Raw genomic sequence first — 22,037 nt, 5'->3', positions numbered from 1 at the left:
GTCTCCACCTTAACGACAGATACAGAATTTGTGTGTAATGTATTTACTACGATAATGATCGAAGCAGACGAAATGAATTAAAATTTGTGGTGCAGCCGGGACTCGGAACCCGGGTCTTCTTACCTGCTAGGCAGAAATGCTACCCATTACACCAGCGCAGTACGATCGTCGGCACTCTTGCACGAACTACGTAAGCTGAGAGCCCTCCCCAACACACACTCCAATTCGTTTTTCCTTTACTACTGCCAGGGCTCTCCGGTATTGGCAAGTACCCTAGCACTGGACGTAATGGGATGTCCTTCTATCATTGGTGATCTTGTAATTAAACGTTTCCCTGAGTCATTTAAATCTCTTTTTATATCTACGATAATGATAGGAGCAGACGAAATGAATTAAAATTTGTGCTGTGGCCGGGACTCGAACCTAGGTCTTCTTACTTAGGGGGCAGGAACGCTAACCATTACGGCACGATGGTCAATCTAGCTCACAAGCTACATAAGTCGAGAGCCCTCCTGAACACAAACCTCAATTCATTTTTCCCTGCGATCATTTATGTAGATAATAAAAAGAGACTTCGATGATACAGGGAATCACTTAATTATAAGATCTATAAGATCACCAGTGGTACAAGGACTCCCATTACGTCCAATGCTGGGGTACTTGCCAATATCGGAGAGCCCTGGAAGTGGTGACAATATGTCAGGGAAAAATTAATTGAAGTTTGTATTGGGGAGGGCACTCATCTTAAGTAATTCGTGCAGCAATGTTGACCATCGTACTGCGATGGTATAATGATTAGCATTTCCGCCTACCAACCCAGAAGACACCGGGTTCAAGTCCTGGCTGCAGCACAAATTTCATTTCATTTCGTTTCCTTCGTCCATTATCGTAGATAATAAAAAAGAGACTCAAATGTCTCAGGGAAACATTTAACTGTATGATATATTTACTATAAACAGACGCTGTTCATGGTTCCATTCTAAAAAGGTGGGGGGGGGGGGGGGAGTGGGGAGGAGTTGGACACTAGAGTTTAACGTCCCGCCGACAAGCTGGCGTTAGGGAATGATGGGAAAGCCAAATAGACAGTGCCCTTTCAAAGCAACCGCCCCGGCATTTGCCTGAAGCGATTTAGGGAAATCACGGAAAACTTAAATCGGGGTGGGGGGATGCGAGTTTGAGCCGTCGTCCTCTATGCGAGTCCAGCGTGCCAACCACTGCCTCAGCTGCCACGCTCCGTCAAGGATATGAACCGAGGCTTAGAGTTTTGAGTGCTACAATACAACAATATCACGAGGAGACTCGTTTACGGCATACTACTGAATCACAGTAGGCAAACACTTTCTAACACCTTTTTTGCGCCCCTCTGTAGTTCACGTGTAGGTTATGGTGAGTCAGTTCGTGACTATCGAAATACAAGGGGAGTTTGAAAAGTCCGTGCAACGTCCGAGAGATGGCACCACCGACGCGTATCGAGGTAATCACACCAAGTTTCAGCCATATTGGTCTATTTCTTTGTGTTTGGAATTCGTGTGAATCTAGAAAGTCGAGTGATTGTCAAAAAATGGACGAGAAAGAATTTCGTGTGGTGATTAAACATTACTTTAAGAAAGGCGAAACGCGTCAGGAGACTAAAGAGAAGCTTGATAAAGATTACGGTGACCCTGCACCTTCGATTAGAACAGTTTGTAAGTCGTTTCAAAGTTTTCAGAGTGGCCAAATGGGCACAAGTGATGCTGAACGTTCTAGACGTCCTGTGGAGGTTACGACTCCAAAAATCATTGATATAATCCATGATATGATGATGGATGATAAAGAGTTAAGGTATGTGAGATTGCTAGTGCTGTGGGCATCTCGAATGAATGAGTACATAATATTTTGCATAAACATTTGGACATGAGAAAGCTATCCGCAACATGGGTTCCACGATTGCTCACGCTTGACCGTAAACGGAAGCGTGTGAAATGTTGCAAGGATGGTTTGCAGCTGTTCAGGAAGAATCTGCAGGACCTTAAGCGTCGTTTCGTCACTGTGGATGAAACATGGATACATTACTATACTCCTGAGACCAAACAACAATCGAAACATTGGGTTACCAAGGGGGAATCTGCACCAAAAAGGCGAAGACCATTCCTTCAGCCACAAAGGTTATGGGGACTGTGTGTTTGGATTCACAAGGGATAATCCTCATCGATTATCTGGAAAAGGTTAAAACTATTACAGGTGAATATTATTCATTGTTATTGGACCGTTTGAAGCTACCAGAAAAACGCCGGCGCTTGGACTGCAAAAAAGTCCTTTTCCATCATGACAGTGCACCAGCACACACCTCAGCAGCTGTGGTCGCAAAATTAATGGAAATAGGATTCCAACTCGTTTCACATCCTCTCTATTCTCCAGACTCCCTCGGACTACTATTTGTTCCCCAATTTGAAGAAATGGCTGGCAGGACAAAAATTTTATTCAAACGAGGAGGTGACTGCAGCAAGTAATAGTTATTTTTCAGATTTGGACAATTCCTATTATTCGAAAGGAATCAACAAATTAGAACAGCGTTGGACGAAGTGTATAAGTCTAAAGCAAGCTTATGTCGAAAAATAAAAGAGGATTACGCCAAACACATAAGTAGTTTTTATTTTTGCTCGGAGTTTTCAAACTCCCCTCGTAATTGACACACATGGCAGTATATTTAGACTACATTGACTTAGAAGCTTAGCTGCTAAGGGGCCACAGACCTCAGTGTGCGAGATTAATTCCAACTCCATGCGTCTTCCCTTTCACGAGAAAAGGGGGTCTTAGGTGTCGGACAGACAGATAGGCATACAGAGACACAGACAACCAAATGATCCCATAAGCGTTCCGTTTCTAACGACTAATTTTTTTTCTTTATTGTTAATTTCACACCTGATACGGGTAGGCCAGCAGCGGCACATTACACCGCTCTTCGGTCACAGATAAAAGTAATGACATAAAAGACGACAATCGCAGAACAGACAGGGTGGATATACAAACATAGACATACAAAATGAAAACACGCGGAGCCGTTCATGGGTGCAGAGTCCAAAATAAAAATGTTCAGACATGTGGACAGGCACAGAGATGACAGATGGCACATGTGAACGTTGGAGCACGAACGAGTAACACTGCAACACTTGAACACAAACACGGCGACACACACAAACACTAGAAAATGATTAATGGCGCGCGAAAGTTCACTAGATGTGTGCCAGTCCGGTGACCTGCTGAAAGGGACAGGAGGGAGAGGAGGGTGTAGATGCCAGTGGCAGAGGAGATGGTATGGGGAGGAAAGAAGGTACGTGGATTGGGGAAGCCCAGGGGAGGAGGAAGGAAGAAGGGAGAGAGGGTACCCTTGGGAGAAAACACAGGTTGCGGTTGAGGAGGATCAAAGTTGGTAGGAGAGGTAGATGGAGGGGATGAGGGTATCATCAGGGAGGGGGATTTGGTGGAAGCAACCTTGGGCAAGGGTATGGAGGGTGGAGAGATGGAGAGCAGGTGGGATGTGTGAATGCAGGCATGGCAGCGAGTGGGGGTGGGATGGGAGAGACAAGCGGGTGAAGGGGATCAAGTTTGCAGGAGGTATAGAGGATCTGTATCCATTCAAGGAAAAGAAGCAGGTGCGCGAATGGAATAAGGTCGTAGAGGATCAGCGTGGGGGAGGGGAGACGGATGCGATAGGCGAGGCGGAGCACATGGCATTCTAGGATTTGAAGGAATTTGTAAAAGGTAGGAGGGGCGGAGACCCAGGTGGGATGAGCGTAGCAGAGGATATGGCGGATGAGGGATTTATAGGTGTGAAGGATGGCGGAGGAGTCCAGACCGCATGTGCGGCCTTGGTTTGGATTGTCTGGAGGTGGGGGGTCCAGGAGAGGCGACGGTCGAGGGTGACGCCAAGGTACTTAAGGGTGGGGGTGAGGGCGATAGCACGCCCATAAATGGTGAGATAGAAGTCGAAGAGACGGAAGGAAGGGGTGGTTTTGCCTAGAATGGTCGCCTGTCTAACGACTGACGAACGAGACCGTATAAATGCGGCAATAGCTTCCAAAGTTGTAATGAGAGTACCGCTTGAAGATGTAAGAGCTGCTTCCCTGCTAGAATGGCTACAGCCGTGTAGGATTACGATACCCTGAAAGCGAAGAGATCTATCGGTTCCTGCACGACCGAGCTGCCTTTCTTGGGACGTCACGAATGTTAGCTAATCGCCAAGCGCGTCGCACAGCAGGTGTACCTCTGAAGCTGGACCCGTGTTGGCAGGCGGAGGACGGCACAAAGGCCCGCCAGCTGTACGAGGAGGGCGTGCGCTTCGGCTGCTGGGGGATGTCCATGTACTCGCTGTCCTGCGCCTGCTACTCCTTCATCATCGAGAGGCTCATAAACAAGTTCAGGTAAGACCCGGGCTTCCACAGTGCACCGCACATGAGCTCGCAATTTTGTAATGTTTTTTGTTTGTTACATTTATCGTCTTTAAAATGGTTTAGTCTTATAACATGTCTATTAAAATTTAACAAGGTATATATAGGGTGTTTCACTAAACGTGTTTGCCGGCTGGAGTGGCCATGCGGTTCTAGGCACTACAGTCTGGAACCGCGGGACCGCTACGGTCGCGGGTTCGAATCCTGCATCGGGCATGGATGTGTGTGATGTCCTTAGATTAGTTAGGTTTAAGTAGTTCTAAGTTCTAGGGGACTGATGACCTCACAAGTTAAGTCCCATAGTGCTCAGAATCATTTGAACCATTTTCAACTAAACGTGTTTGCCTCTGTAAGTTACGAAGTAATAGGCGACGGAAATTATTGTGGTAGGTCACCATAGGAAACGTTACACTGTCTGCGGAGCTATGAACGTAGCGAAAGGCAAAGGTCCTGAGTTCGAGTCTCGGTCCGGCTGTGTGTTATCATCCATCAGGAGGAAGGTAGGACCGGCTGCACCCCTGAAAAGGCGGACATACTGGTGCAAAACGACGTTGATACACCTGACCTTTTACAGTTCCTCTGTAAAAGACATGAAGGGGTGTCCGTGCATCAATCATAATCCCACCCCACACAATCAAACCACAACCTCCATACACGTCCCTTTCAAGGACATCAAGGGGTTGGTATCGGGTTTCTTGTTCACGCCAGATGAAAACCCGGCGAGAATCACTGTTCAGGACGACTCGTCCATGAACATAACCTGGGACCACTGTTCCAATGATCATGTACTCTGTTCTTGACACCAGGCTTTACAGGCTTACTTGTCACCAGGAGTCAGGGAACGCACCTTGCAGGTCTCCAGATGAATAAACCAAGTCTGTTCAGTCGTCTGTAGACTGTGTCTGGAGACAACTGTTCCAGCAGCTGCGGTAAGGTCCTGAGCAAGGCTACCTGCAGTACTCCGTGGCCGTCTGCGGGCACTGATGGTGAGATATCGGTCTTCTTGGGGTGTTGTACTCTGTGGGCGTCTCGTACTGTATCCCTGGAGACGTTTCCTGTCTGCTGGAATCGTTGCCATAATCTCGAGATCACACTTTCTGGCACATGGAGGGCCTGTGATACGAGCTGCCTCGTCGCCTTAGTATGCTACCTCTCATAACCGCCCACTGGAGCGTTGCATCACCATGTATCAGCATTATCCTTAATTTATAAACATGTGTGTAGGTGTAGGTGTAGATGTAGATGTACCGGCTGTCCCAAATAGTACAGCACAAGACTCAGGGAGGGTCCATTTTCGTCAAAACTGACGGTTTCTTTACAATGATAGCCAGAATCGTTCTTATTCTGCGCGTCTTCAGATCTGCTGAAACGAATGTTTGACATTATATAACTAGTCCCAAACACACATATGATAAACACAGGGAGGACATAAACTCATTCCAAATTACAAAAATGTATTTCTGAGGAAATGCTAGACACAGCTACGCGGTTTCCTGCAAATGGTACCTTCACCTGCACAGTGTTTTATGCGTGCCCTTCGTTTGTTGCCCATATATGATCCAATCCAGTGGTCGCCAAATTTATGAATCTTGTGAAATACCGTAGCGTGTTTATACCCTATTGTTGGACGCCAAAAAGAAACTAGGACAGAAATATGAACTTTTAAAAGACGAATAAATTAAAATTTTTGCTTCGGTCGGGACTCGAACACGGGTTGCTTACAAGGCAGAAATGCTAACCATTACACCATCAGAGTACGATGGTCAATATTGCTGCACGAACTTCGGTGATATTATAGATCTTGTAATTAAATGTTTCCCTGAGACATTTAAGTCTCTTTTTATTATTTATGATAATCATCGAAGGTACAAGGAACTCCCATTACGTCCAATGCTGGGGTGCTTGCCAATATCAGAGAGCCCTGGCAAAAGTGACAATATGTAAGGGCAAAATGAAGTTAAGTTTGTGTTGGGGAGGGCACTCAGCTTAGGTAGTTCGTGCAGCAATGTTGACCATCGTACTGCGGTGGAGTAATGGTTAGCATATATACCCCACAAGCAAGAATACCCGGGCTCGAATCCTGGGTATAGCACAAATTTTAATTCATTTCGTCTCCTTCGATCGTTGTCGTAGATAATAAAGAGACTTAAATGTCTCAGGGAAACCTTTCATAACAAAATCTTACATATCTTTGGTGCATATAAACCAGCATTTCTAGCATACAGGATTAATCACATAAAACTTGCACCGCAAATATTGGGAAATGGAACGTGCTATTCATGTGTGTTTGTCACATAATGGACTGGTAGTCCGCGGCACGTGTTATTGCAGTAGCATTCTCGCTTGGGGTCCTGGGCTCGACACCCAGCGGAGTCAGGGATTTTCCCTGTTTCGAGATGACTGGGTGTTGTTGTGTCGTCATCATCATCATCATCCTCATAATCCATCCCCATTAAGGTCGGAGGAAGGCACTGACACACCACCTCTGCTAAGACCCTGTCTAATAGGTGGTGCGGGTCTCCCGCATCGTCCCCTACACTCCTTGGAGTATGAGACCTCATCATCATCATCATCAGTCGGGGATAGTACTGTTAGCCAACAAACATATTGTAACAATACTCACAATGTGTATTCTTTGTGCGAACAATGGTTGTTGACATTAATACACTGATAGTAGGGGGAATCTGAATGTCAGTGGTGTTTGTCGCAGCATTCTAGTGAGAGTGGTTTGCGAGGTATCTTATTTTGAATAGTGTGCACACCAACACTGGTTTTTGGCATTCAGCCTGCGCTAGTTGCCAGGTATGATGTTGTTGTGTTAGCTTACAATGTGTTGCTTGAGTACACTGCGACTTGCTTCAGTGTGTGACAGACCAAACAGTGGGTCTTGAACAGACAATGGGGTTTACCAGTGCAGGAAAAGCTGACATGCTGATCGTGTATGGAGACTGTAGGAGAAATGCAGTTCCTTCTTGTATGGTGTGTGTGGCAAGATATCCCAATAGACAACAACCATCACGGTAATTATTTACCAACATCTTCAACTACGAGGGCTATACAGAAAGTAGGAAACGTTTTGGTATAAAAAAACTAAGTACAAGAAATACATTTTATTATATACATCCGAAAGATCGACTGACATACTACTTTTCCACATAGTCACCACACACATTGAGGCACTTATCATAGCGGTGGACAAGCTTTGAAAAACCTTTGTCGTAAAATTCTGCCGCCTGAGACTTCGGCCAGTTAAGTCACGCCAGCCTGAAGTTCCGCGTTGTCATCAAAGCGCTGCGTTGCAAGCCAGTTCTTCGCCATGGGAAACAAGTGGAAGTCACTTCGTAAAAGATCGGTGCTGTAGGGCGGATGAGGGAAAATTTCCTATTTGAATGAATTAAGGAGTTCTTTAGTGCGTTTTGCCGTGCCAGGTCGTGCATTGTTGTGCAAAAACAAAATTTTGGGCGTCAGCTTTCCTCGGCGTTTGTTTCGAACTGCTCTTCTAAAGCTGTGCAAAGTTTGACTGTACCAGGCAGAATTTATGGTTGTTCCACGTTCGAGAAAATCAATAAGAAGCACACCTTGCCTATCTCAAAAGACTATCGCCATCAACTTCCTTGTTGACAAGTTTTGCAAATATTTTATTGGTTTTTGGGTGGACCTTGTGTGCCCCCATTCCATGGACTGTAATTTTGTCTCGCAGTTGACGTGTTTCAACCAAGTCTCGTCACTGGTTACGATTCGATCCAGTAATGAATCACCACGTTTGTGGTAGGCCTCCAGAAATGTCAACGTTGCCTCCATTCGCTGTTCTTTGTGGTGCTCAGTAAGCATTTTGGGTAGCCATTCTGCACAAAATTGTGGTAGTCTAGCTTTTGAGTGCCAACTTCAAACAACAAAATCCGTGAAACTTGAGGAAAAGAAAGCGAAAGCTCCGTTATTGTAAAGCGACGGTTTTCGCGAATCGTTACATCAACTTTAGCGACGAGACCGTCAGTCACAATGTTCGGGCGTCCACTCTTCTCTTCATCACAAATATTGGTCCGGCCATTTTTCCGGACGGAACATTCACTCATTATGTTGTTTCTATACACTTCGCACAGTTCACGACAAATTTCTATAGGTTTCAAGTTTTCTGCCAACAAAAACCATATAACAGACCGCACCTCACAACTGGCGGGATTTTCGATTGCATTGCACATTTCAAATTCGAATATCGAAAAAACCAGACGCCCAGATGCGTCCTCGCTATCGTGGATGGATGCCAACTGAGCTGCCGAGCACGCACATAGCAAAACATACGCGATCGGCGCGCGCCTAGCGGCATCAGACGGAAACGTTCCCTACTTTCTGAATAGCCCTCGTAATTACGTGAAAGTGGTAGTGTAACTCTCACACAGCTGAACAGAAGGAAACAAGTGAGGACAGAAGAGGGGGTAATTAATTTTGTTGCTGCTGTTGTGGCTGAACTGCACACTACCCTGCGCATGAAGTGGCACGAGTGAGGCAACTGCCTCAAGTATTCTCTGTCGACATGAGTCCGACCCCTATCACATCGCTCTCCACCAAGAGCTGTATGGAAACGATTATGAGATTTGTGTTAAATTCTGGACATGGGTATTAAGACAGGAGACAAGCCCCATTACGTCGTCAGCTGGAACGTCAGCATCCATGGAGTGTAGAGGTGAAGTGTGGGACACTGGACCATCAGCTCGCAAGCCTGTGTTTTGTGGATGGAACACAGAACGCAGCCTCATAACAGACCATCTTCCACGGATGCTAGAGGACGTTCCTCTGCAGCCTAGAAGGAGGCTACGGTACCAGCATGGTAAGTGTCCAGCCCATCGTGCACCGAGCACGGCATCATGTCTTCACGAATTGTTTCCAAATCATCGCATTGGATGCAGAGGACCTGTACCTCGGCCAGGCCACACTGCAGAATTTTTTGATGTGGGGAATGCTGAAAGAGGCTGTCTACAAGGACACACCAGCTACAGCCAATGATAAGGAGGGACGCGCTACTGCAGCCTGCTCGGACATCTCGCTGGAAATGCTGGCACATGCGCATGGAGGCGTGTACCGCTGCTGCCGGTGGTCATTTTGAACTCAACCTGTGATGACCAGCCGTCTCCTTGCTGTTCAGAATCCTCGTAACTAGTATATGCACTTGTCTCGTTGTTTAGGGTGTGCTATCCACAGGTATTGCACAAGTGTTAGTGTGGGAACTTCTCAAAATACGATGTCTCGTAAACAACTCGCACTAGAATCCTGCAACAAACACCACTCAAACTCTAATGTCCCTACTCTTAGTTTGTTAGTGTCAATAGGCATTTATCCATTAAAAAAATGAACGTTTGCAATAGAAACTCACTTTTTTAAGTATTATTACAGTCCATGTAATGGCTAAGAATGCAATCCACTGGCTACCACTGCATTTTGTGAGAACCGTATGTCAACAGCACTTTCCTTTCCCCCAATATTTGTGGTGCAAGTTTTGGGGGATTAACCAGGTGTATGAAGTGAATTTTAATTGAACTGTGTATAAGGAAAATTAAACTGAAATGTAAATAAGAAAAAAGCCCACCCGGTTGCCCATGCGGTCAAACGCATGGCTTTCTGGGCTGGAAGGAGCGCCTGTCCCTGGCACGAATCTGCCCGGCGGATTTGTGTCGAGGTCCAGTGAGCCAGCCAGTCTGTAGATGGTTTTTAGGCGGTTTTCTGTCTGCCTCAGCGAATGCTGGCTGGTTCCCCTCTTTCTGTCTCAGCTACACTATGTCGGCGATTGCTGCAGCCTGCCAGGGTGGCCAAGCGTTTCTAGGCGCTACAGTTTGGAACTGCGCGACTGCTATGGTTGCAGGTTGGAATCCTGCCTCGGGCATGGATGTGTGTGATGTCCTTAGGTTAGTTAGGTTTAAGTAGTTCTAAGTTCTAGGGGACTGATGACCTCAAATGTTAAGCACCATAGTGCTCAGAGCCATTTGAACCATTTTTGATTGCTGCACAAACAAGTTCTACACATACGCGTACACCACCATTACTGTACCACGCAAACATAGGGGTTACAGTCGACTGGTGTGAGACGTTCTCTGGGGGGGTCCACCGGGGGCCGAACCTATAATAGCCCCGGGTTCAGTGTGGGTTGGCGGAGGGGTGAAGTGGACTGCAGTAGTGTCGTGAGGTTGCAGACCACTGCAGCTGTGGCGGGGACAAAGCCTCTCCGTCGTTTCTAGGTCATCGTTTAACATAACATAACATAACATAAGAAAGAGAAATCGAAATTGATTTGTGTGTAACAAAAAGAAATTGAAATTGAATTGTAACTGAAAAAAACTGAAGTGGTAATTAGAGTAGTGAATTTCAGTTGTAAGAATAGATTTTTTCTGTTTTGTCAGACTTGTGCTAAGCTATTATTGTACGAGACAGCGGCCCACACTGTACATTGCCGTGCTGTGCTGCAGGGCGCGCAAGGTGTACGTGGGCGGGCTGCTGTTCTACAGCGCAGGCATGGCGCTCATGGCGCTGACCAAGGGCCGCGTCGGCGTCATCCTCTTCTCGTGGACGGCGGGCGTCATGTACTCGACGCTCTTCACCATGCCCTACCTGCTGGTCGCACACTACCACGCCTCCGGCACGGTACAACCGCAGCTCTCCTCCTGCGCACGCCACACTCTGCCTGGGCTGCCGCCTCCAGGCTTCAGCCCTTCAGCCGGCACTCTAATACATCTTTAATATACACGCTTATTCCAAATGGTGGACCCATTCCAAATATTCGTATGTATTCAAGTAAAAATCCAAGCTTCTTCACCAATGAAAACTGGAAGTTTCAAAGTTTTTGGTAGCTGGCAGCGGGCGGGCAGTGATGGTTACAGAAGTGGCCGCTAGAGTTCGCGAGCGCCAGTAGGGCTGCCATTCCGTCTCACTGCCAGTCGTGAGTGAGATGGCGGCTGTGGAGCACAAGGTTTTCTTCATTCTAGAGTTCACGAAAAGTGAGTCGCACGTTGCAGTGCAGCGGGCATTTCGTATCAAATCTGGTATTTGTCCTCCAACACACTAAAGCATTAGCTGTCGGCTTAAGCAGTTTAAACAGACTGGGAGTGTGTGCAAAAGAAAAATCACAGGCCGACTGCGTATTTCAGAGGGTGATGTCCGACGGATTCGAAAAAGTTTTGTGCACAGTCCCAGTAAGTCAAACAATAGAGCCAGTCGAGAACTTGGAATACCCCAACCAACTATATGGAATGTTGTGGCGTCTCCTATACGAGCCCTACCGATTACAACTTGTGCAGGCTCTCAACTCCAATGACAAACAGAAGCGTCTAGCACTTGGTGGTTATATGCTACTGAAGATGGAACACGACGCACTTCTTGTAATTTTTTCAATGAAGTGACGTTCGATCTTAGTGGAAAAGTCGACAGACACAATGTTCGCATATGTGGTTTGGAGAATCCAAGTTCATTGCAACACGAAAGAGACTCACCGAAGATCGATATCCTCTGTGCCGTATCTTGCATGGAGGTTGACGGGCCATCTTTCTTTGCCTAAAGAACTGTAACGGGAATCGCATACTTGGATGTGTTCAAACACTGGCTGTTCCCTAAAGTAATGGAAGATTCCCAGGACTTCACTTTACAACAAGATAGACTTCCACCCCATTGCCACCATGATCTACGAGGCTTTTTGAACGACTCTCCACCTCAATGCTGGATCGGTTGCAGGGGACTCAAGGACCCAGCTCTGCACTTCTAACCACCGAGATCTGCAGACCTCAGACCCAGTGACTATTTCTTATGCGGTTATGTCCCACCTCTACCAACCACTCTCAACGATCTCCGGAATAGCATCAGTGCTACCGTGCACTCAGTAACAGTAGATACACTTTCACTTGTGTGGCACGAGTTTAGATACTGCATCAATGCAATCAGCCAACGATGGCCACACTGAACATTTTTAACGTTTATCACATTTCCAATTATTACATAGTTATGAAAAACTAATTAATTACAAATTATTAAATTGATATCAAAGATTACAAAACATTTTGAAACTTCCTCTTTTTATGGGTATAAAAGTTATTCATTACGGGTATAAAACTTCTTCATTATGGGTTTGTACTTGAATAAATACGAAGTTTTGGAAATGGGTCCATCATTTAGAATAACCTTGTATTTTAGTATTGCATTTCTACATGATAGCATTCACTTATTGTGTACTGTTATCTTTTTTCGCAAATTACAAACATGACTCTGAAAACAAAAAAATTCCAAGTTTCAATATTGTCATTTACCTAAGGAACAGATATTCTATTGACATTTAAAAGTGTAGGAGTCGGGAAAACCTCGTCCGTACTATGTTTACTGTTGCACATTTAATCTAACACACACAAGCAATCAGTGAGAGAATTCAAATTAGTCAGAAGTGTTATGAAAACCAAGTTGCAAGTTAAATACAAAGTGGCTATATTCCATCGGTACATAAATCTGTAGCTTTTTTGTTTTGTATGTCGTTATTTCGGTTGTTATGGGTTCATTTAGCGATTGTCATTTATTATTTGTAGTTCGCTGTTGCTATTTCAGTTTACACGTTGTCATTTTGTCACTTGGAGATAGTGGACGCCGGAAAATGGGAGTGACAAGTGGAGAAATCGGAACATTCCCGACACATTTTTCTGGTTGGAGCCAGTGGATGGGTGACAGTAGAGGAGTCAGCCAGAAACTGTACTGCGTGCTGTAAGTTAAAAATCACAAAAATCTACAGGTGGCCATACGTGCATCCCCTCTTGTTCGTCATCAACTAGCTCGTGAACAACACCAAAAATTCCTCTTGTTTCGTTACTGGTGACGACAAATTGGGAGAGCCAGCCCTGACAAAACCATCTGGTGATAAAGATCTGAGACCGGTAAAATACCCTCAGACTTCAAGAAGAATATAATAATTCCAATCCCAAAGAAAGCAGGTGGTGACAGGTATGAAAATAACCGAACTATCAGTTTAATAAGTCACGGCTGCAAAATACTAATATTAATACGAATTCTGTACAGACGAATGGAAAAACTGGTAGAAGCCAACCTTGGGGAAGATCAGTTCGGATTCCATAGAAATGTTGAAACTCGTGAAGCAATACTGACCCTACGACTTATCTTAGAAGATAGTTTAAGGAAAGGCAAACGCACATTTCTAGCATTTATAGATTTAGAGAAAGCTTTCAACAATGTTGACTGTAATACTCTGTTTCAGATTCTGAAGGTGGCAGGGGTAAAATACGGGGTGCGAAAGGCTATTTACAATTTGTACAGAAAACACTGTCAGTTACAAGAGTCGATGGGCATGAAAGGGAAGCAGTGGTTGCGAAGGGAGTGAGACAGGGTTGTAGCCTATCCCTGATCTTATTCAATCTGTATATTGAGCAAGCAGTAAAGGAAACAAAAGAAATATTTGGAGTAGGAATTAAAATCCATGGAGAAGAAATAAAAACTTTGAGCTTTGCCGATGACATTGTAGTTCTGTCACAGACAGCAAAGGACCTGGAAGAGCAGTTGAAAGAAGGATATAAGATGAACGTCAACAAAAGCAAAACGAGAGTAATCGAACGTTGTCGAATTAAATCAGGTGGTGATGAAGGAATTAGATTAGGAAACGAAACAATTAAAGTAGTAGATGAGTTTTGCTGTTTGGGAAGCAAAATAACTGTTGATGGTCGAAATAGAGAGGATATAAAATATAGACTAGCAATGGCAAGGAAAGCCTTTCTGAAGAAGAGAAATTTGTTAATATCGTGCATAAATTTAAGTGTCAGGAAGTCGTTTCTGAAAGTATTTGTATGGAGTGTAGCCATGTATGGAAGTGAAACATGGATGATAAATAGTTTGGACAAGAAGAGAATAGTAGCTTTCAGAATGTGGTGCTACAGAAAAATGCTGAAGATTAGATGGGTAGAGGATGTAATTAATGAGGAGGTACTGAATAGAATTGTGGAGAAGAAGAATTTGTGGCACAACTTGACTAGAAGAAGGGATCGGTTGGTAGGACATGTTCTGAGGCATCAAGGGATCACCAATGTAGTATTGGAGGGCAGTGTGGAGGGTAAAAATCGTAGAGGGAGACCAAGAGATGAATACACTACTCAAATTCAGAAGAGTGTTGGTTGCAGTAGTTACTTGGAGATGAAGAATTTTTTTGTGGTAAGTTTGCTGAGGCCATCCGTCCGTAGGCTTACACACTACTTAATCTAACTTACACTAACTTACGCTAAGAGCAACATACCCACCCATGCCCGAGTGAGGACTCTACCTCCGATGGGGGGAGCCGTGGGAACGATGACAAAGCGCTCAAGACCGCGCGGCTACCCTGTGTGAAGGTGGTTCGATGAAGCTTCTGGCACACGCTTAAGTGTGATTTGCAGAGTATCCGTGTAGATGTACAAGGGTCATTCAATCATTAGAGAGACAAATTTCTCTGGGGAAAACGATTACTTTTACAAAACAATTCTTTTTCTACTTTTCAACATAGTCCCCTTGAACATTTATGCACTTGTTCCAACGATCTACAAACTTTTTTTATTCCGGCTGCAAAGAACATTTTTCCGTGATGTTTGAACCAATTTGCCGCAAACTTTTTCACGTCCTCGTTGTCCTGGTATCTCTTCCCAAGTAACGCCTCTTTCAGCGCACCAAACAAATGCAAATCAGTACTTGCTAAATCAGGACTGGAAGGGGGATGAGGCAGTACTTCCTAGCCCATTTTGTCGACAGTTTCACAGGCTAGTTGAGCAATATGAGGACGTTTGCTGTCTTACTGGAGAATCACACCTCTTCTCTGAGATCCACAACATGTCTCTCTCTCACGGCTGGCTTCACCTTGTTTAAAACCAAATCCGAGTAGTATCGGTTATTCATTGTACGCTGCTCTTCGAGATAATCGCAAAAAGGTGGACCTTCAGCATCCAAAAAGACCGCCAGCATAACTTTTCCTGTGAATGCTTGGGTTTTGAATATTTCTTGACTGGTGTGCTTCCACTCCATGCTTTGTCTTTTTGATTCTGGCTCACTCTCTGTGCACTCTCTCAACCTTTTTTCCTTGTGTAGCTGCGTCACAACTCCATTGGGACCCATGTTGCACATGTTTTGCGATACTTCAGCTTGTTACAGATAACCTTATGAACTGTACCAGTACTAACTTGAACCTTATCAAATATCATTTCCACATTCACATGGCTGTCAGCACGAATAGTCATCAATTCGACTTTCAAGTGAGGGAGTTGGAACTGGGACTGGGCGGCCAGTTGCCACCATTTCTGAACTGCCATACCTACTTGTAAAAATTTGTACGATTCATACGACGTTTACCACAAAGTTTAGAATTCTACTCTATACATTCACTAGTTTCTGGGTCTCAGCAAGTAAAAAACGAATAACAGAACGCTGTTCAACTAATGTGGGCGTTTCAAGCGGACTCGCTACCTTGAAATGTATTTTTAGGTTATAAACAAAACAATTTTGATACATCAGCTGATCAGGGCTCATCCCAGTGATGCCAACTTAAAGCGCTGGCCAGAGTGCCCAAGCGGTTCTAGGCACTACATCTGGAACTGCGCGACCGCTACAGTCGCAGGTTCAAATCCTTCTTCGGGCATGGATGTGTGTGATGTCCTTAGGTTAGTTAGGTTTAAGTGTTCTACGTTTTAGGGGACTGATGACCTCATATGTTAAGTCCCATAGTGCTCAGAACCATTTGAACCATTTTTGAACCAACTTAAAGCTGTAAAAGTCCAAACTTGCCCTACTAACAGTTTTTTCGCCAGACCAATTTGTCTCTTTAATTATTGAATGTCTCGTAGATGTAGATGTACTTAGAGGGTATCCATTTTCACGGTTAGTGATATTATCTGTTAGTCTCGTTTCCTCAGATTACTTTAAAAGTCTGGGCGGTGTAGCTCCATGCTCTAAGGCACTTTGCCACAGCTTGCGTGGCTACCCCCGTTGGAGATTCGAGTACTCCCTCGGCTGTGTGTGTGTGTGTGTGTGTGTGTGTGTGTGTGTGTGTGTGTGTGTGTGTGTGTGTTGTCCTTAGCCTAGGTTAATTTAAGTTAGATTAAGTAGTGCGTAAGGCTAAGGTCCGCTGACTTTAGCAGTTTGGTCCCATAGGAACTTACCACAAATTACTTTTTTACTTTAAAAACACATTGAGATCAATACATCTATATATTGGGTTAAAAAAAATCGCCGATACGTATTGATATTTTATCGACAGTCCTAATCAGCACACCAAGAATAGTTCGGAGTGTGGTCGAGTCCAGGCACATTGGGTACGCGTAACGGTGAAATTCGTAGCGCCTCGACACGTCTGGGTAAATTGTCGACATATCGTGCATGCACTCGGCAGAATACATGGAAGCACACTGTGGGGGACTTGCCTCATCTACTACACGACTCGATGCACACCCACAGCCACACCCACACGTACCCCACTGTTGCAGTTCTCGGTGTCGGCGACCGGGGAGGCTCTGCCGGGGTCGCACGTTCGCGGCCTGGGCACCGACGTGGCCATCGTCAGCTCCATGGTGTTCCTGGCGCAGTTCACGCTCTCCATGTGCATGGGCGCCATCGTGAGCGCAGCCGGTACCACCACCGCCGTGGCGGCCGTCGCCTCATTCCTCGCGCTCTGCGGCGCCGTCTGCGCATCGCAGGTGATGTACCTCGACCTGTAGGCTGAGGCCAGCCCAGCAGGCCCTGCGGGTGGTGCGGCGGGGCGGGACGGCTGGCGGAACGGCTCCGCCGGGACTTCCGGACTCCCACACCCAGATCCCACCCACTGACAGGTTGGCGGCAAGGTCCCCGGAGTGCCGCAGGGGGGGGGGGGGGGGGCGAGAAGTCGCCTCGCACTGCTACTTCTCGCCAATGAAAGAGAGTGCTGATGCACTTTCACGACCAGGGCACTGACTGAAAAAGTGAGCAGCAGTTTCGTGTCCTCTGTGGAGAACGCGAGGGGTTCTCCATAAATTCGTACTGCGGGTCACACACCGAATTGTGGACTGCATTTACGTGAACAATCCAGAAACGACGGGAACGTTTCAGCTTCGGAGGTCGTCGGATGCCTCTGATTAACACGAGATGGGCCGATACTGAAGGATTGCATAACGTCACTACTGCTGTGGCACCAGAGCCTGCGGTGTGCTGGCCTCGCGTTTCACATTTAGTTCTTGTGATGTGGACAGTCAATGCATGTGCTTTTTTATTCCAGTCACTGATCACAATATCAATCCTTTAGACGATGGCCGGTTTCAGTCCATAATGACCATCCTCTGATCTATAATATTTTTTACACCATGTCCTAAAGTAGATCTGACGATGGTCATTACAGACTGAAACCGATCATCGTCTAAAGAATTGGTATTGTGATCAGAGACTGGAATAAAAAAAGCACTCGGCAGTATTCGATCACTGTTTGTACACGCAATTATGTCGCAGTTAGTGAAAGTCAATGTCTGCGTGTCGGACAGCAAGTATTAAGTGTCTAATCTTGATGACATTCTGTACTTTCCAGACTCAGGACTCACTGTAAAAATATGAGCCACCCTCAATATCGCACCCAGCATTGTGGAACTAGAAGTGTACCCTATCCTATACTGTGATCCATGTTGGCTAGATGAGCCGTCGATACCATTTACTCGTTAAATGGTGGGCTACGGTGTGAAGTGATACCGGCCATCAGTCCTCAAAAGTTTAGATGCACTGGTTTAGAGATCCGACCAGTTAACACCTTTCCATCCATTAATGACCCCATTAGCGAAGAAAGGCAAGGGTGAGAGGAACTGGAAGAAGTGGACCTGCGAGATAAGATCGCGAGTGGTGTCTGGATAGCTGAACTGGTAATACGATGTTACTGGATCTGAATCAGAAATTGGCACCTAATTTTAACACTTCGGGAAGCTTCAAAGGCGACGGTTGTTCACAGAGTCTTATAACTAGTGGTTAAAAACTTCTGTGTCCCCTCTGTTACCTAAACTAAAGGCACCTCTTTTTCACCATTATACAAAACTACCCTACAGTGTACGTTCACCACCATTACTGCTATACGTATCCACAGATACAGCAGCAAATAAGCTAATACTGTTTGCAAATAGATCTGTGCAGATGTGCTTTACTGTGAACACAGATTCATGTAAACACAACACAGTAGAGTTATCACTGTATTGTCAACATCGCGGCCACAGAATAAAGTATCACTAAATAATTTGAAATGACCGTATTGCGATGTCACGAAGTGTTCATTCGTTTCATTTCAACACAGACACATTGTGTACTATGGCGATGCAGAGCATAGAGCACTTGAGTCAGGCAGCAACTGAGCATCCCAGGTTGGGATGGCATTTTTCCTCATTCCATTCCCTTCAGAACACCTTCAGATCCGCTCAGCCTCCTGTCAAAATGAATAATTGGGATCTTTGCCCAGACCACCTTCATAAACACTCCATATTGCATTCCTTTAAGGGAATGTAGAATAATCGAGCTGTGGAACTGCACATTCCATTGCAGCATACAACTCGTTTTGCGCATTCCATTGTTTGCAACTGGCACACTACGTAAGGTACATATTACAGCATTTGAGTCCACAGGACTAATGAAGCTGCTAAACAATGTCAACTGGGATACCAGAACCCTAAATGTAGAGGGTACACTTGCACAACAACACTACTTACCTAAAATACCCATTCCACTTCGTGCTCACTTGTCACCTATAGTGTCTTAATTCCATAGATGTAGACTGTTTAGACTGTCACATAGTAGAATCAAATATTAGAAACCATATAAGGTTTCAATCAGATATTCACACTGAAACTTCTTAATATGATTTTGCTTAATCACTTTGCTATATTTTTATTATTTCAACACAGACATACAGAATTCTCCCCGCAAATGCAGCTCAGTTATTCTATTCATTTATGACCCACAACATACAACGATACACAGTCTGACTGCACAAATAATTAACACAAAACAATGGCCTTGAATTAGAAGAAATCCTAACAATAACCCATACATTTCATAAGTGACTTACGTCACAGAAAATCTTCATTACACAAACTACAGCGATACAGCAAACACCTGTACAGCCAGCTAAATAAGACACTAACTACTGTAAACTTTAAACTGTAAAATAGGCACGTGGTTAGCAAAGGAAAGATTTTGTTGCAGAGCAAACAATGTATTTAGCAAATTTCACCTTAATAATGTGACAGCCACTTCAAAAACATATGTAATTGTCCGTGACATCCAGTTCCAAAAATTATATAATGATCAACAATACTACATTTCCATGACGGACACACGTCCAGATCGTCCGCTTGTGCTAGCAATTAACATACCTCTAACCTCCATCACCGCCAACTATTAACTTCCAACCCCCATCACTGCTGGCTATTCACCTCCAACTTACATCACTGCATGCTATACACCTCCAATTGCGAGTCCGATCAGCCACAGAGACTGTTATAGATGGCGTACAGTGCTGTCAAAGTTGTTAATGCAGTCTGCCACGCTGCCAACATATAAACAGGCTACTTACAACACTTGCAGCTTCGTGTTCGTTTGGACAGGAGAAGAAAGCCCCTTGCAATAAGGTGGCTCTGTGTGATTTTATGTTTCTCATCTACATCGTGAGTGGTGGCTACTGACGGATGTCGGCTTTCACGGTACTCAACTAGCGGCATAACCAACTGATCTCCTGATGAGAGAAGAAACTTTTGGTCGTTTTACTTGATTGGTAAAGGCAGGAGAAGTGGCAAAATCAAGTGCACAGTGACCAGATTACGTGAAAACTGAAGCATCTGCTGTGTCTCCTGCAGTGTGACCATACATCTAGAGCGAATGTTAGGCTTGCTGGCGTGTAGGTTCAGTTTAGGTTTGACAGAGAGAGTGGAAGCAGTGGGACTGCTGAGGATACTTTGCCATGCGTACCACCTTCAGAGTGATGGAAACGGAGGTCAAAGGTGCTCAGAGCAGCAGTTGGTTATCAGGGTTTCTCGTGTGTCAGCCTGAAATGGCTTTTCTGTCTCTGCAAGAAAGCTCACTGGACAGAAAAATTAGTCACCTCCAGAGAGATCATTACAAGCACGATTCACAGTAGTACTGTGTAATTCCACTCCTGGACTCGATGACCAGATGGATTCAGTCATGGAGAGAGTCCATGAGGCTGTACAGGTACGTAAGATATGTTACACCCGGGTTAAGCCACTCACTGAGGATCTGCTCGGGCAATTGCACCAAAATGCAGCGGATGATGATGTCACTGGTCCAACAAGTCCCACAGATATCCTATGGGGTTCAAGGTGGGTGATTTTTAAACCAGTCGAGATGTGAGAGGGTGGGAGAAGTGCTCAGAAAACGAGAGACGTAATCTTTCAGCCTGACGAACTTGGCTGTTACCTTTACGTACCTATGTGAGCAATGGCCCCTTGCAAGGCGACACATTCCAAATGTTCACTGCGTGCTGTTCCCATAGCAACTTTCATCACTAACTGGTGTGGGGATGAACCTTCACCCACAACCTGCAGAAATTCTGTCGGATTTGGAAGCGAATCTGAATCACGAGCCCTGGAATGCGTCTCTTTAGACGTCGCGTCTCGTGGCCATGTATGTTGCACCACTGCTTGCAGAATCGTTGAACCCCGACACACATTAAGGTCGGTGGCACGGCCGAACAGGTCTGGCCCTTCTTCCCATCCTGCCACGTCCTCACACTTACCCACGTTTACATAGAGTTTACGCTTGAAACGTGAATGCCCCGCTGATCGCTACTGCCTTGTGCTCGTGCAGAGCCGAGCGTGCGCAACCCAGCATGTGGCTCGACCGCTGCGCCATCTGTAAAGGCTTAACGCTTCGTCCTTGCCTGCACACTGGGACGCCTAAATTCTTTTTTCTGGTGAGCTTATATACAGCAGGAAGCAACTGGTTGACAGTAGCGGAGTTTATGTGCTTCCAAGTACGGTGTGCAGGCAGCCAACCCCGTACAGTGCGGAAAGAAACAACCTGGTGGTATGAACATAGCACAGCAGGGTACGTTGAATCGACTGTAATCTTCCAGATGGCCACTGGCTGAAGACGCGCCACTCTGGAGTTGACAGCCACCAAACGAGAGCCGACCAGAATCGAGGATGAGGAAGTGTGTCCATTGAAACTAACTTGGTCCCAGGTAACACCTATTATGCTAGACCGCCTGCTTAGCTGGGTGATAACGTGCTCGCCTCCCATGCAAGAGGGCCCGAGTTCGATCCCCGGCCGGGTTGGAGCTTTTCTACACTCGGGGACTGGGTGTTGTGCTGTCCTCGTCACCATTCCATCCTCATCACCGGCACGCAAGTCGCCCAATGTGCCGACTGGAATAAGACTTGCACTTAGCGGCCGAACTTCCCCAGATGGAGCCTCCTGGCCAACGACAGCATATGCTCATTTCCATTTTACCACTTATACTAAAGAGTTGCCAATTAAATTAGGTGAAGGCAGTGATACCATGTGAACCGCCAAAGCTTGGCAGACTTTAATTTCATGTTCATTGCAGGTTACTTTTCAAACGAATTTTCTGTGTCACGTTTTCTGGGTAAAGCTTGACTATTAAGT

General features: G+C 45.5%; 1 protein-coding gene across 1 annotated transcript in view; it reads left to right on the top strand.

Annotated features, from left to right (window-relative positions):
- The window catches only part of LOC126293211 (proton-associated sugar transporter A-like), a 476,357-nt gene extending 459,073 nt beyond the window's left edge, over positions 1-17,284 (top strand). Inside the window, exons 11-13 of the mRNA XM_049986334.1 lie at positions 4,270-4,400; positions 10,883-11,057; positions 16,898-17,284. Of these exons, the coding sequence (XP_049842291.1) occupies positions 4,270-4,400; positions 10,883-11,057; positions 16,898-17,128 (537 nt within the window). The 3' untranslated portion in view covers positions 17,129-17,284. The remainder of the gene's footprint in view (positions 1-4,269; positions 4,401-10,882; positions 11,058-16,897) is intronic.
- Positions 17,285-22,037: the final 4,753 nt, after the last annotated feature.

The sequence above is a fragment of the Schistocerca gregaria genome, chromosome 10 (assembly GCF_023897955.1).
Source record: "Schistocerca gregaria isolate iqSchGreg1 chromosome 10, iqSchGreg1.2, whole genome shotgun sequence".
Lineage (NCBI taxonomy): Eukaryota > Metazoa > Arthropoda > Insecta > Orthoptera > Acrididae > Schistocerca > Schistocerca gregaria.
Note: the sequence above shows the minus strand (reverse complement) of the source record. Positions and strands in the feature narration are given on the sequence as shown.